The following is a 15,872-nucleotide window of genomic DNA, read 5'->3' as shown; positions in this document are numbered from 1 at the left end:
AGCTTTTAAAAGCTTGTTTCTTCATAAAAGCATACTTTGGGGTCTTTTTTTTTTTTCAATTCAGGACAATTGCTTCGTGCTACTGAGGCAGAAAAGGCAAAGATTTAATAATGCTGTCATTTTGGGAGTGCACACACTGTCTGTATGAAGGCAGAATCATTACACTCAGTCACTTAATGCAGCTCTGAGGTGAGATTGGACTGCCAGGCAGCCCTGCAACAAAAGACAGCACAATGTAAAGAACTTCTGCTATAAAAAAGTACATAAGGAATTTTATTTTTGTCTACTTAGTCCTTTTTCCGTCCAAGAGGTTCATTAGTCTCCAGTGGAAGATAGAGTATGATTCCTGCCTTTTAAAGAATGATGTCAAAGGAATAATTCTATCTGCTTTTCATGCAGATACTTGAACACCTGTTTCTCCTTCATTTATCTGCCAAAGAAGATTAGCTCAGGATAACACCTACTGATTTTATGGATTACTCCTGTGGGGTTTTTTTGCCCTCCTAGTAATAAAGACGAATACCACAAATGGCTTTTCTAAAGGCCTTAAGAAAAAATTATAAGTAACAAAATCAGAAGATGTGTGGGTTGTATGATAATTTTGCTTTAATGTTAAGCTAAATTTAAGATGCCATCATATGTAACTGTTGCGTTTCTTCACAGTGTATTTGTCTGAAATGTACACCACCCCCTTATTCTGTAAGCCTCCTAGTTATTATGGCAAATTCAAATATCTTATAGTCAACTAGTTTCAAGGAACCTTGCAATATTTGCACATTATCAATGCCATCTTTTCCTGCTGCTTATTCCTCATTTGCAATTATAATAATTAATGATATTTCAGCCATCTCCACAGTAACTAATTATGATGGTAGAAATAGACTGACATCTATTGCTATTATGCAACAGAAATAAGTGAAATTTCACAAAAATAAATCATCCAAATCTTACTGATGTAAAAAAAGGCTAGGATAAAGTTAGAACAGAAGAATATTTAGGTAGGGTTATTCTCTAAATAGGTGGGATATAATTTCACTTATATCTGAAATTTGAAGCTACAGCAGTAATATTTTAATTAATGTATTTATAACAACAAAATGGCATTTTGATAATCTATAGAAAAATATTTCAAGATAGTGTCATCTTTGAATAACTTGTAATTGCCATGGAGCAGTAATTTGCATTATTCTGTATTTCTTTTGTGAAGTATTTGTCAAAATCTGCAGAACAAGTTGACTTTATTCTCTGGTAAAAAAATGTCTACAGTCAGGTCACAACCCAACACTGGGCAGAATTTCAGATTTCAGGTTGACATTCCACTGTCACTTCACATACTGTATTGCCAGAAAGCAATTAATAATAATTGAGATTTGTCCAACATCGAGTACAGCACACAGTCTTGTATTTCCTAGAACTGAAAGAAACAAAGTAAAAGAAGTCTTAGTATTCTCTGAAATTAATGAGTGAAAATTCCTGAAGCCTGTGTTGAAAAAGGGTTCTAAGCCTGGATGCCACACTATCTAGTAAGCCACTTTTGCTAACAGCACTACACTGGCCACGAAACCTAAAACCATTTTTGTAATTTTAGATGTCAGTACGTTGAACTCTGTATTACTTAACAGGTCTGATTTAATCATGCAAGAAAAATCCCTTGACATGCATGGTAAGGAGATAAAATTCAAGTTTCTTTCCAAGGCGAATCAGCTGCCTTTGCATATTGCCTAACAATTAGATAATGGTATAGTTCTGTGTGTTGGGATCAAGGGTGTTTTCTCCTGATTCCTTAAACACACGTTTTAAGAATAAATATACTCCAGGACAGACTTAGTAGATCAAACCAAAGTCCGAGGTAGTCCAGTATCTTTTCTTGAACTTAGTGGTTGTGTTGCATGCAAGAAGCAGTGTAAGCATCTATTTATCTGACTCCTGACTTAAGAAATCAGATTGCAGCACTCAGAAATTCATAAGCTAAAAGCTGCATCCAAATCAAGCCATGTGGATTTATCGTTTGTGTCGTTGGAACCAAATTTAGCTTTAATGGATATCTCACGTAGACAATTCCACCATGAAAAAAGACACTGCGCACAAAAGCACGTGTTTTTCAGTTGCACCCTGATCATTTTTGTGGGTGCTCTTTATCTCTGGCATTTTGTGGACGAGTGAGTGACTGTTCATGGTGTTGCAGACCTCTGTTGTGTTCCGTTTTGGCTTCTGTCCTTGCTGTAGTGTGGCCCATGGTGCTGGCTGCAGGTGCTGCATCTCCCTGTGCTGGTAATGGCCCCCACCTGGAGCAGGAGCTCACACTGCTGCCAAAGGCTGCCCCAGGGATTCTGAGGGCAAAAGCCCCTGTGCGATGGGTTTCCTCTCTTCTCTGGGTCTGGAAGCATGTGAGGGCTGTGGGCATTCTTCAAAGGGCTATGCCAGGCAAGGAAGCCCTCTCTGGTGTAGTTCCCAGCAGAGAATGTGTAGAATACGTGTACTGATGTCGCCTGTCCTGTTCTGTGCCTTGATTTTCCTCCAAGGGAACAGTCTGGTTTACACAGTGCATAGCCTGGATGGCAGTTACCATGTATTTTTGTATCAGGGGAACCAGGACCTTACTGTAAAAAAAGAGATGACAAAAAAAAAAAAAAAAAAAAAAAAAAAAAAAAAAAAAAAAAAGCAGTTCTGCTATTATTCTTTATTTCTCTGCAAACCCCATCCCTTTAGTCATTCTTTTTTTATTTTTTCATAACTTTTTTAGTTCTGATGTATTTCTTTGGAGATGGATCTCCAAACTTGTGTTAGCTGTAGACTATCACAGTAACACAAAGGGGCTGTATATATTTCCTAGTAATTTCAGATCTCTGTTGCCTTTTTTTACTGCCCCAGCCATTAGGATGATGTTTTCCGATAATTCTCCGCAGTTTCCAAGCACTATCTTCTGAGTGAGAATGACTAACACAGCTGTTAAGTGTGTAGAGTTAGGGCTGCCTTTTCCCAAATGTCTTTTTTGCTGTTGTCAATGTTGAACTTTGTCACGCATCATTTAGTATCATAAGAATTCTTGTAGCTCTTTGCAGTCAGCCTTACTTTTGACTGCGGTCAGCAAACTTTGTCATTTCCCTATGGTCAACTTTTCTTAACTGTGTTTTTGTGAAGAAGACAGTGGGTAGTGCTACATCCCTCTGCTTATATATGGGGCATTCCTTTTTGATTTCTATGTGTTGTCATTCCACTAGACAATAATCACCCCTGCCTAATGCAATTTAATTCTTCCGATGACTTTAACATAGGAGTTTTGGAACTCTGAAGATGCCAACTGGAACGAGCATCTTCATTCATCAACTTCAAACCCAGGATGATTCTTCTCTCACCTCTCTCCTGTTCTAGGTCACCAATTTCTAGCTTTATTCTATATCACTGTTCCAAGACTGGTGGATGGAAACCAGGCTTGCTGGTCTATAATTCCCAGATGACTTTCAGACTCTAAAGAATAGCAACCTTCTATTTGCCATCTCCCACTCTTCTGTCTTAACTAGGTTACATGTCACACTTACTGTGTTCAGATTTAATTTCTTAAGGAACTCTAGAAAAAAAAAAGTCTGGTCTTTGCAGCTTGCTGCTCTCCATTTTATTGATTTATTTTAGAAGTTCTCCAGATGACACTTCACTTAGAAAGACTTCCACAACTCCTTGTAAGCAAGAGTTTCACTCTGCAATTCTGCTGAAGGTCTTCAGGATTAGCACTGCTGTGAAAAATATTTGGCTTGTTTACCATGGCCTTAATCCTTCAGTGCCATTGCTTTCAACCTTAGATCCTCTATGGTTCTACCAATTTTCTGTTTGGTTTTCTACACAAGGAACAAAAGAATTTTATCAGGTTCTGAAAAGCAGGGACACTTACACTGGCATACTGAAAAATGAGACTGACAATATTATCTACATTTATAATGCGATTACACTGTAAGAAATGTCCAGAGTATTATCATATCTCATTCACTTCACTCTCCTTCTTGCCTATTTTTTTTCAAATTTGCTTCTTATGTCAGTACTTTGGTTCAAAACTGTTACCATCTAAATGTGTTTCATATCTTCATCCCTGTCTCCTCAACCCAGACAAGCATCAGGACTGTGTTTTTGCACATCCACACAAAAAGCACTAAGATAACATAGGAGGAAAAAATGCTTTATTTTCTCAGATAATGTCAACATTTGCTGGAGAGGAGCATAAAATAATGTCATCTTTGGTGGCTTTTAAAAAAATATCTCCTATTGATATAATGGAATAATTCATACTACAGCCAGGATGGTTCATGCCAAATTCTTATGAAGCTGCTCTGCATTCATGTTACTGTAACTGAAATCACAGTCTGGTCTTTTTTCAGTCTGTGGATTCCAGAGGACTGCCATGTATAATAGAAACCTTCTCTCCATCTAGGAATGTTATCTTTCCCCCCCAAAGAAGCAAAAAGAAAGACCAAGACTCTGAATGTGTAAAACATGCTGAAATTGCATGGTGGGCCTTTACTGCAGCCTGAGCTGTTATCAGCTACCAAGCCAGAAAGCAGACTGCACTATTTTGGGAGATAAGCCGCTGGCATTAAAACACTTTTGGGTTTTTTCAGCATTATGTACCAGCCAGTTAGTGCCATCACACAAGCTGGAAATATCATCCAAATATAATTGCTGGATGGTGTGACAGCTGCAATTCAAGAATCTTCTTATTTTGGAGGAAGTGTTTGTTGCTTTGTGATTCAGTCGTTCCTATAATCAAGCATTAAATGAATGATTTCCTGTTTGGCTCCTAACAGAGGTCTGTGTTGAAGGGTGGATGCCAGTTCATTCCAATAACAAATGCATTTTTAATTTGTGTGTGCTTAGTCAAGATTTTCTGGGTGTACAGCAGTAGTGATGCTTTCTGAAAAGTATATGAAATATTCATAACATCTATCTCAAAATGGTGCTAAGCCAACTTCAGATTTAAGTAGGTATTTCTTAGTCACAAGCTGTGCTTTGTATTTATTTTTAGTAGGGGTACATGTGGACACTGATAAACAAGTCCTCATCTATTTAGTGTGTCAGTTTGGGAGGCTATGATGTACTAATTATTCCAGTGTAAGTGGAAAACTGTCATTTACTTCAACAGTGTTTGAGTAATGTGTGAATATATTTTAAATTATCTCAAATCCCTTTCTGGCGAAATAGGAGCATCCAGAAGAGCAGGCTTTTTCAGTGTAGCCAAAATAGGATGTTTTTAGGGAGTAAAACATTTGATTTACACATCTGTCTGGAAGTGGGTACCAGGCAACATATGCTTGTAAAGTTACAGCTGTAAGGTGAACTCAAAGTGTAAAAATATACAGCAGTTGGCTGTAGCTATAGAAAGAGTTGTGCTGCTCATCTTATCGAGTACAGGTCTCTTTTCTGTCAACAGGCTGATCCTCCCAGTTGGCAAATGAGGGGAGCAAGTACTGGCCAGTATCTTGGTTGTCATCTCCAGGTGGTTTGTCCAAGCATTCTTTCTGTCTTATCATCAGCCTGCCACTGTTTTGGTTTTATCTTGTAATTTTTCCCCATTTTTCCATCCCAGGAAAGCTGACTCCTTCACCTTTAAAAGTTACTCTTAAAAATCCAGTTTCCTGACACCTGCTAGACTTCTTTATGTAAGCTGTGCTTCTGTATTTTGCCATCTGGAAGTGTTGTCTGAGGAGGAGCAGATCCACAGGCAGCAGCTTGCCCAGGTATTATATGCCATGTGTAAATTCTGTCATGGAGAGAACTCTCCAGAGAGTCACAGGAATCGTTTTCTCATTGAAGCGATGCCCACCATGGTTTTTGCTTTGAGGAAGGTCCCTTGAACTATTATGCTGCAGAATATTGCAAATAGACATTTCTGCTGTTACAGATGGCACTGCAGAGCCCTACTGCAGTATCATCCCTACTGAGAGCCATCTTCTCAGGGTAAAGGAAACACCTTGCAGATATCTCACCCAGCTCTTCACCCACTTGCTTTTGGTACAGTTTTTATCTGTTGTACATACAGAAATCTGAGTCTGCAAGGTACCTAAAGCAAGTCAAATCACTTGTACAAAGCAGCCATTTCTTGGGATGTACAACTGCTCCTGATGTTGCCACATGTTTTTTTCAGATGACATCACTCATCTTGTCCAGTTGCAAAGGTTTGACATTCTTAGATTTTCTTTGATACAACTTCTGCATGTTGTTACAAGGAAGCCTGTAGGGGAAACCATCATTTCTGAAAATGTAAATGGATCTCCTACCATAAGGATTGCATCAGCTTTCTTCTGCTGGTGCTCAGAACATAAGCTCATTGCAGCAAGAACTGTGGTGGTAATCACTACGGTCAATTTAGCTTTAACAGAGCTATAGCTACATAGGGTGCTGATAGCAGTAGGGACATAAGAAGGGGCTATCCTAGCTTGCCAGGTTTCTATTTTGGATGAAAGCTTTCTATTAAGTCAGTACCAGCCCCTCACTATTGTTTTTGATGCCTAAATTAAGAAGTCTCTGAGCACCAAGTTGCAGCTTTCCAACTCAATTTTTTCTGCACTCACTGTATTTTCAGAGCAGGTGCAGGTTAAGGTATGCTATGTTACCTTGTTGCAAATTTCTTTAATTAAGATACAGAATCTCCTTTTTCATTAAGCTGCTGAAAGCACTGCCTGTTGGCGGCTCAGCTTTTCAGTTCTTGATCTAGTACTACCTAGGAACTCATGAAAATGCTGTGCAGCAATTCAGAGGGAAGAACAGAAGAAATGCATTTCCTACACTTTTTCAATATTCTGGTCTGCTTTCTGAATTTCTCCCTAACTTCTCAACTGTGACTAGAAAAGCAATTATGTATAAAAGGTATAAAAATGAGAGTCTTCCAAAATCCTTTTGATAGATTATCACAGTTCACTGACACAGTGGAGTTCTGTTTTGCTGTTTATTAGCTGGGCAGCTGAGGGTGGTAACATTTTTCTTAAGGTGTCTACAATCTTGTTTTCTTTCCAAATACACTTTCTTAGGGTTGATTTTTTTTTCAAACACAGAGCTTTTTGTTATGTTTCTCAAGATTTCGTGTTTTATCTCCTGTTTTTTGCCAGACTCACTCAGCGTGGCCTGTGAAATCCATTATGTTGGGTTTCTTTGGATCTAACTTGAAGTGTAGTTCTTTCCCTAGGAAGACACCCTCTTTGATTGATTTTTTTTTTTCAGTCCTTCTGTGTGAAAAAATACAGTCTATCTGTTCTTGGATTAGGTTGCTGATTTCTTTGTTCAGAAAGAACTAAGAACCATCATGGTAGAGTTGTTCAGATAAAATTTCTCAGCCTTTCCTTGTGTTTGCTGAATTTCTGGTAGTATGCTGTATTTCTGAGTTGTGCTACTGTCTTGTGGTGTTACTTAGTGTGGTTTGCAGTATTTTGATTGGCTTCTGCAATTCTGTATTTGCAGATTTGACTTTGCATCCACTTTCCTCCCAAGTCTGTCCTCTGGCAGTTTACATGTAGTAATGGTCAGTACAGGTCTAGAGTTTTCTTAAGGCTGCTTTCTGTCTCAATCAGTAAGAAAGAGAAGATTGAATTTTTATCTGTAGTTATCAGGTGTGCCAACTGTTACACCTCCTAAACTCTTCTGGTGAGTAACCAGGAATTTAAGGTTCCATCCTGCAATCTCAAAGGAATGTGTATATTTTTACTGTGTTATTTCAAAGGCTTACTCGTTACAAGTGAAGATTTATCCTGCTCCCAGTCCAGTGCTTCTAACTGGAAATGGACCATTCTCTTGGTCTGAATTTGAATGGAAACAAGATGCCCTGACATCATCTTCTCTATGCTTTTACATAATCATAATCTAAAATAAATCCAGTTGTACTTGCAGGACTGGAAATGAAATAAAAGAAAATTAATCATGGGGGGAGGGAGATGTTAATTCTATTTTTGCCTTTTTTTCCCTGTTATTTTATTTGCCTTGATTACAGTAACAAATTTTAAGTCTAGAAGGGTCATTTCCTAGGCTAGAGTATTGGCCCCTGGTCACAGAACAGGTGCTGTTAATGCTTTGCTGCTGGTATAGCAGGTGACACACCAAGTTGTTTCAGCTTTTCTGTACCTCACTTTTCCACTTCTATAATGATGATCTGGATTTAATTTACAGAGTGTTTTGAGTTGCTTTTTAGTGTGGCATCAATGCTGTGGGGTTTTTCTGTTATTAGTTTGTCTCATAGCACATACCACAGAAGTTTTCCAAGTGATTCACATACTGAAGGGGATTTATTTGCTCAGCTGATTTGGAGAGGTACTTCTATACACTTTTCAAAATCAAGCTTAACCTTTTATACCAGCCTGTTTTTCTCCTTATGTTCACTTATTTTATCTCATAGAATGGTAGTGCTAGGCTGGGGTGACAACAAGGAATGTCACAGGCAGACACACAGACAAAAGGAGGTTCCCAATTTTTTCTAGGTAGTAATCTCTCTGAATTAGATTTTGTAGTTGTTACTGTTGCAGGAAAAGCTAGCCTGGTATTAGAGATGCTCAAAACTTCTGTAATGAACTTTAAATCTCAAAGATTCAGAAACCTGTTGGAATATTTCCTCAGGCTTCAAGAGACCTATGCATGTTTGAAGCCAAGCAAAATTTGTATTTAGCAATGAGCAGAGAAATACAGTTATTTCAAGCAAGGTATGTTTTGGCTTTGGTCATACGCTAAGCTCACAGCAGCAGTGCTGAGTGTCATGCCACAGCTATTAAAACAATCCCAAAATTAATGGAGCTGTCTGTGAGCTGACACATCTACGTTTTCCCCAGTGATGTCTAAGACTTTCATCTACAGCAGCATTTCTTTGCTTAAAACTACTCTCTTCAGTCAGTTTTGATTTCAGGCGTATATTCAGCCGTATTTTTATGCATCTTTATCTCAGCTACTCACCCTTAGCTTCCTTTACAGTCAGTGAAGCCTAACAGGCACTTCCAAGCTGCAGCTCAATCTTGTTTAGATTCTTACATTAGTCTGAGGTTAATCATGCCCAAGACTTGCTCTTAATATATAAGGAGGCCAACTCAGAGGCAGAAGCCCATACTGTAAATGTTTGTATCAGCTGAATCCTGTTCCATTTGATTGCCAAGAAAGTCTACATAGTTGGGAAAATTTCAAGATGATGTAACGTTTCTTAATACATAATCCATCACATTTGAAAATCTCTTCTTCCTTATAAATCTAAAGAAAACATTGATGGTTGTTTATCTAAGCACTGTGCAAAACAGTTGGTTTGCTTGTTTCTAATTATTCAGATCTGAATTATTAGCAAAGCAGATTCCTATTGAAAGCAATTCTAATGGATGTACCAGGAAGCTTCTGCTCTCAGCTTCATCCTCTGACAATCTTTGCTTTTTAAAATCATCGTGGAAATTATAGTGGCCTTTAAAAGGAAGAATTCATGCAAAGCATCCCCCAGGTTTATTTTTTTTTTAAACAAAAGCCAAGGACAACCTCAGAAAAAAAAGCAAGGTTAACCAGCCAGCACAGACTGGGATTTAGTTTCAGTTGTCAGATGAAAAGGGCAGGACTTGTTTATTTAGTCCACCCCTTGGTTAAGCAGCAACATGACAACTGCTGCAAAGGAGGAGGCTTTATTATTATCTTGTATAGTAATATTTATTATTAATTTACTATTGTCTCATATAGATGCAGGTTGGAATAGTTCATCTGAGATGTTTTAGTCTTGGAAGGAAGGATGGGAGGACAGAAAGGTTGCGTGTCATGACTACATAAATGCCTCTTTGGCTGGTTAATGGAGCAGCAGAAAGGCTTGGCACAGAGGCAGCGGCGAGCTTCACCTTCTCAGCTGGAGGAGCAGCCCACAACCACTGCCATCACGGAGCACAGCAGCCTGTTAAAGGAATAAAGACAAAACTGTGTTTGATTTCCAGAATGGAGGGGCAGGAACTCCTCCTGACCCTGTCAAGGCTTAACTGATCTTAATGGGGCTGCCACAGAGAAAAACTCTGCTTGAACAGCAGAGGGGTGCTGCTCCTGAGGGATGAGTTCAAAAATACCAGCTCAGAAACATTAATAAAAACATTTCCCACTGTTTCTTCATCAAAGCAAAAATGAAACAGCATACTGCAGAGCACACTAGCAAAGTCTGTACACTTCTACCACAAAATACGCATCGGCTCATTTCTATAAACGAGTAACTGAGAGTTTCTTGTAGAGCGGATGAATTTGTTACAGTAACTAGTTTCTGGCATAAGTAGATCCCATAAAGAGGGCTTAATGCTTATTTCTAATCTCCTGAAAGGTTGTAGGAATGAAAAAAAATGAGGTTAATCACCAAGGAAAATCACTAATGAAGTAATACATCTTTTCTTAAATATTAATTATAATTCATTTTTTCCCATTACAGAATTTACACGGTTCTCATGAATCAAGGATTAATTCAAAGGTTTATATTTATCCTCTGCTGTGAATGGATTCCTTCTCAGTGGAGAGTGAATGAATTTATTTTGTACCAGCTTTCTGCTTGGAAACAAAATCCTTCATAAAAAAACTGGCCATCTTTGCCAGAGAAATCCAAACCAAGTAAAGCATTTCATTGTTCAGGGTGTTAGATCCTAATGAGTTCTGCATCTAAATGCTTATATTTTATTCCCATCTGATCAGCAGTAGCGTAGCAGGTTATGCACTTAAATGGACAACACATGTTTGGGAAGAAGATATTTGTTAAAGAAAGGCAGCATGTTCCATAGTTTCAGTATAACATCTGTTATCATTCAGTGCTGCTCTTAGCCCAGCATGCCCTTCCTCTAAATATCTTATTAATTAAACTGGCTTAGTAGGAAAATAATTAATACTATAAGTCCTGTACCTACTTAGAAAGGATTTGGAAACTGAAAAAAATTGATTTTGTCTGAGCTTCAGCTCAAGGGTTGTGGGGTTTTCATTCTTGAACACAAGGAGATTACAAGAGGGTGTATCTGAGAAATCTCTATATATACAGTCTTCTGAATATATATATTCTATCTTTGAAGTTCTGCAACTGCAAAAATAGTCCACTACTTTGAGGAGTCTTGGTCACTACTGGAGGATCTTCCTCAGCAACTGGTTTGGAAGAGACACTCCTGCACTTCTTCTAAATGTCCTGATAGCCCTTTTTTAGCACCTGATTCCCCAAAAGCCCTAACTCCAGCCTGCAAAATTACCAGTACTGTGATAATGTGGTGGGACCTCCTAGCTATGAAGTCAGTCATAATGCTGCTGCCTTGCTTAACCAGCTCTTGTCTGGGCAGGAGGGTGAGACAGGGCACCCAGGTGGATGCCAGTGAATTCGTGTGCAAAGTGTGGATCTGCTACTTAGCTATCTGCTACTTAGCTGTTTCAAGTACAGAAATAGAATTTGCCTGTGTCTTTGTTCTGTGGGCAGTGCTGCTGTCTATGTGCAGAAACTGCTGCTTTGCTGCTGATTCACCCAGCTTGGTTTCCCACTGAAGAGCAAATTCAGTTTGCTGCTTGTTCTAACAGAAAATTACACTTTTTGAGACCATTGGAAAAGGTGCAGGGTGCCACCAAATCACTCTTTAAACTCAGTTAGAGCTTTAACAATTTCCTTGGTGGGAGAAGGCTCAGGAATTAGCTGAAGCTTGTTCTGGCTTTTCTTGGAAGGTCTGAGAGCAGCTATTCTTAAGGAGGAAGAAGAAAAACTTTAAAGTGCTGTACCAGAAACAAGGCCCTTTCAGCACAAGGAAAAGGCAGCTTGGGGAGCAGTCTACAGTGTGACTCCAGAGTTTTACCATTGGATTTTTTCTTTTCAAAAGTGTATTAGAAACTTAGAAATCAGTGTTTCATTGCAAGTCAGTTGAGGTATCTAAAGCACATCTTCAAATAGGCTGGAAAATGCTGTGACTGTTATGTTAACAACCTCCAAAATCAAACTGCACCATGTGATGGTAATGGGTATGGGGTCTTGTGCTTCAGCAAAGGGCCCTGCCTTTAATTCTGGCCAGCAGAACTGGCCTTTTTCATACTGATCCCTAAGTATTTGGCAGCAAACAAGTTGCAATGAGCACAATGTGCTGGTATAAGCAGAGCTAAGTCACCAGATATGTGTGTCCCTGTGGGAACAGTGAACATACAGCTGTACCAAGAAAGGTTGCACCTTCCTGTTTTCAGGGGAGGAGACAGGAGGAGAGAGGCTTTCCAAGCCTCTTCTGCTTTAAATCTGCCTTGGGCAGGCTGAGGATGCTAAGCCCTGGTTCATTTGTGTGTGTGTGTATCAGTGCTGGGTCTGATAGAGGAGCATATGGCAGAAGCCATTTGCCCTTGACAGTGCCTCTTTTTTGGCAGGCACAGGCTTGTTTCTCACAGAGCGGGTTCAGTCAGAGGCACTCCTTCACATCACTTCTTGAGCCCCCAGCTTGCTGGCTTTTAGCTCTTTGACTGCTTGTGTGTCCTTTGTGGTGTTTTGGTTAATTGGACATTGTTTTAATTACTACTGCACTAAAAAAACATGTATTTTCTATCTGTCGTTTTGCTGCCTCAGTGACTGCGGTCTCCAATACAGAACTCGAGCTGCTCAGATCCGGTGTAAATTGCAGTGGCTCTCCTGGAGTTTCCCTTTTTTACATCTCTTTGGGGGAGAACATCCCTCCAGGGAAGAGAAGGATCTATTAAACAGCTCATTTTTTGCACTGTCCTGAACACCTCAATCTGTCCTCTCTGGAACAAGTGGCAGAAAAGCCTTGGCTTTCATTCTCTTCCACGGAATGGACACAGTCTGTGACCATGTTCTGTGGCCACATCTTTTCTTGGTTTGAGCCTTTGTGTTGCCTTCTTTCTTACCCTTCCCTCTCCAGCTTCTGCACTAATTGCCTTTTTCTCCCTTTGCTGTCTCCAATTCTCCACAGAAATCAGAAATGTTTGGCTTATGTGTCAAAGTCAAGCAATGGGTGTGCAGACATGCCTGCAAGTCAGTCATTCTGTGTGGGAACTGACAGTGGTCAGAACACAGATTTTTAGGCTTCAGGCACTAGCTTGGGCCTGTGAGAAAGCCAGGCACAGAATTCTCTCACTTTGGCCTGGGAAATCATAAGGAGGAACCCAAAACAATCCTTGTAGATATCCTCTTCCTGACACCTGGTGTTTTTCTAGGTTGTTGTTTACTTGTAAGAAACGGTCGAGAGGTGTTTGCTCTAAATGACCAATCATATTGATTGTACCAAAACACTGTATAAAAGAGTCTGTCTGTCAATAAACTTTTGCTATAAGCCCTCCAAAGAATCAGAGTTCTGCATATCGTTATTTGAGCCGTCCCAAATCATAACAATAGTCCTACTGCCACTTCTGTCAGTAACAGCCACACTACAGTAGCAGACAGATTCTTTGGGCTACCAGTAGCCTTTATTTCAAGATGCTAAACTGACACTGACTTGAAGAGCATTTTTTAAATGCCTTTAAAAGGCGTAGAGCCTTTTAAAACAATAATTTCCCTTCTTTTCTATTTATATTTACCATTATACTTTGCTTACAGCTTTGGAAAGAAAAATGTCTATGAGGCAAAGCAGAGAAGAGCTTATAAAACGAGGAGTGCTGAAAGAAATTTTTGATAAAGGTAAGTGTTCTTTTCACAACAGTAAATTGACATCCCATATAATTTTATGGCCAGACATTACATAATATTAACACTAGGACTAGAGAGTTCTGAATTGCAAGACTGCACAAAATAAGATCTCTAAACATTTCTCTTGACTTTGTCGTGATCTGGCCCTATCTGTTGGATACATGTGAAAGTTACTTAGCAAGTAAAAATGCAAACTAATCAGAAATATAAAGCAATAGAAATAAAAATCACAGCAATAGGCAGTAGCACTGACTGCAAAAGAGCAAAGCATCCAGACTGGAGAAATGTAGTGGATTTGTGCCTCTGTGTGTTGCCATTGCCTGGTTGAGTCACTTTGGCATTAACTGTTGTAGGAAAGGGAAACATTTAAGGGTTTTGGATCCTGATGAGCACAGAACAATGTACTTTCCCTTGAAACAGCTCAGAAGAGATAATAATTCCTTGTTCAGGATAATTAATTTGTTGAGTTTGTAATGTCTTGTTTATGCAAAATGCCATTGTTTTTTACTGGTAACACAATACACAGTTGACATCTGTTACATATATGTCAGTCTTTGAGTGCATCTTTTATGTGTTTTCCTGCTTCCCTTGTCAATAACTAAGGCAATTAACTCAACAAATTATATAAAGACATAATAAAGTTACTCCTTAATCACAGTAGAACTTATGTATATGCTTTAAAGCCTCATTAATTTGATATCTATAAGTTTTTTACAATAGCAGTACAAAATCTGGTAAAAATCAATAGAAGTTAGAAACTTTCACAGATATTAGAAGTATAGCCTACTTCATAAATTCAGCAGCATTTAAATCTGCTACCTACTTTTTACTCTAGCTTACACTGCCTTCCACGTTGAAACCTAGAGAGATTCCCCTTATGTTGCTACCAAAGCACTACATTTTTTTCCATTGATCAAATAATGATGTAGTTTGTAAACTTCTGTGTCATCTTGTGAAGCAGATTCTAAGTTGTCTGGAGGTATTTAAAAGAAAGAAATAAATTCCTCCTTATAGTAATTTTTCACCTTTACAAAGCTGATATGAGAAGAAAGAGGTAGGGGAGAGAAGAAAGTGGTAATGCAGAAGTGTAGCAGCAGTACTCAAACAGCTATGATGATACAAAGATATGAACAAGGCAAAATGTGTAGAACAAAAGCATTATTTCCTTCAGTGGTGTAATAATCTGAGAGTAATTCTAATAATGGACATATTTCACTGAAAACCTTAAGTGGAAGCATCATTTTCTTTGTAATTCCTGTTAGGTAACCTCTAATCCTTTAAGAAGACAACAGACCTTTAGCATTTCCCAGCAGAATGCTTTATTTGATTATGGTAGCATCTTCCATGCCAAGAGGCATCTTGCACAGACAGTAGGTGTAAATCTCTTTGTCTCCCTTTCCTAAGAGGTGGGCAAAGCAGGACTGTGAGTAATTTTGGCTTTTTCTTTCTTTAAAAACCCATAGCGATCAAAGAAAACAGTGCAGACAGACTGACCCAAGAACAAGAATTTTTGCCTTGTGCCTAGTGTTGGTATTGTCATATCATCTATGTTGAAGAAAAGCATAATTAGCTAGTTTGTTCACCTGCTGTTTAAAGTGATGCTCTGACCCGTTAGCTTCAGGATTTGCTGGCTTTTCAGAGCACTTTTTGTCACCCAGCAGGTGAAAATTAACAGAGTGCAGTAAGTCACAGAGTCACACATAGGCGAGTCACTGAAGTCTTGGTGCTGTATTTGGAAAACAAGAAATTATGTTATTTCAGTGACCCCCACACTTAAATTAGTCACGTGAAGCTGCTTCTGACTGAACTGCAAAGAGCTCTTTCCTTGCTAAGAGCCAAACTCATGATCGAATCGGTTTCTGTTATCTTCCATTCCCAGAGCTCTGTGACTTGAGTATTCTGAAAATGTAGGCAAAGGTTATAATTTTTTCAAATACTCTGTACTTTTGGAAAATAGTAAGTTGAAGAAGTATCTGATGAAGCTCCTGCTGTTATAATAGTTTGTGGGCAGATAGTGCTGAGAGGTTAAAAATACCTCTTCCACCTGCATCACAGAACACACCTCAACATTTAGAAGAACTTGTATTTTTGTTATGCCATTGCTCCTACACTAGGTACAGACCTTGAAGCTGTAACCGTCCCAACATTAGACTTGCCCATTGTTTCATGCTGCTGGTCAAAGAACTAAATCTACTTGTAGTATTTTAATACCTCTTCTTCTTTCTGAACATAGATGAGATTGCCTGTAGTGAGAAATTTCTGAATATGA

General features: G+C 38.9%; 1 protein-coding gene across 8 annotated transcripts in view; it reads left to right on the top strand.

Annotated features, from left to right (window-relative positions):
• The window catches only part of PHACTR1 (phosphatase and actin regulator 1), a 303,804-nt gene that overhangs the window by 213,622 nt on the left and 74,310 nt on the right, over positions 1-15,872 (top strand). For 7 of the 8 annotated variants that reach the window (XM_066324444.1, XM_066324422.1, XM_066324437.1 and 4 more), the window contains one exon: positions 13,514-13,594. The exons of the other annotated variant lie outside the window; for it this stretch is intronic. In XM_066324444.1, coding sequence (XP_066180541.1) covers positions 13,514-13,594 — 81 coding nt within the window. The remainder of the gene's footprint in view (positions 1-13,513; positions 13,595-15,872) is intronic. 8 annotated transcript variants of the gene reach the window in all.

This window comes from Sylvia atricapilla, chromosome 1 (assembly GCF_009819655.1).
Source record: "Sylvia atricapilla isolate bSylAtr1 chromosome 1, bSylAtr1.pri, whole genome shotgun sequence".
Classification (NCBI taxonomy): Eukaryota; Metazoa; Chordata; class Aves; order Passeriformes; family Sylviidae; genus Sylvia; species Sylvia atricapilla.
Note: the sequence above shows the minus strand (reverse complement) of the source record. Positions and strands in the feature narration are given on the sequence as shown.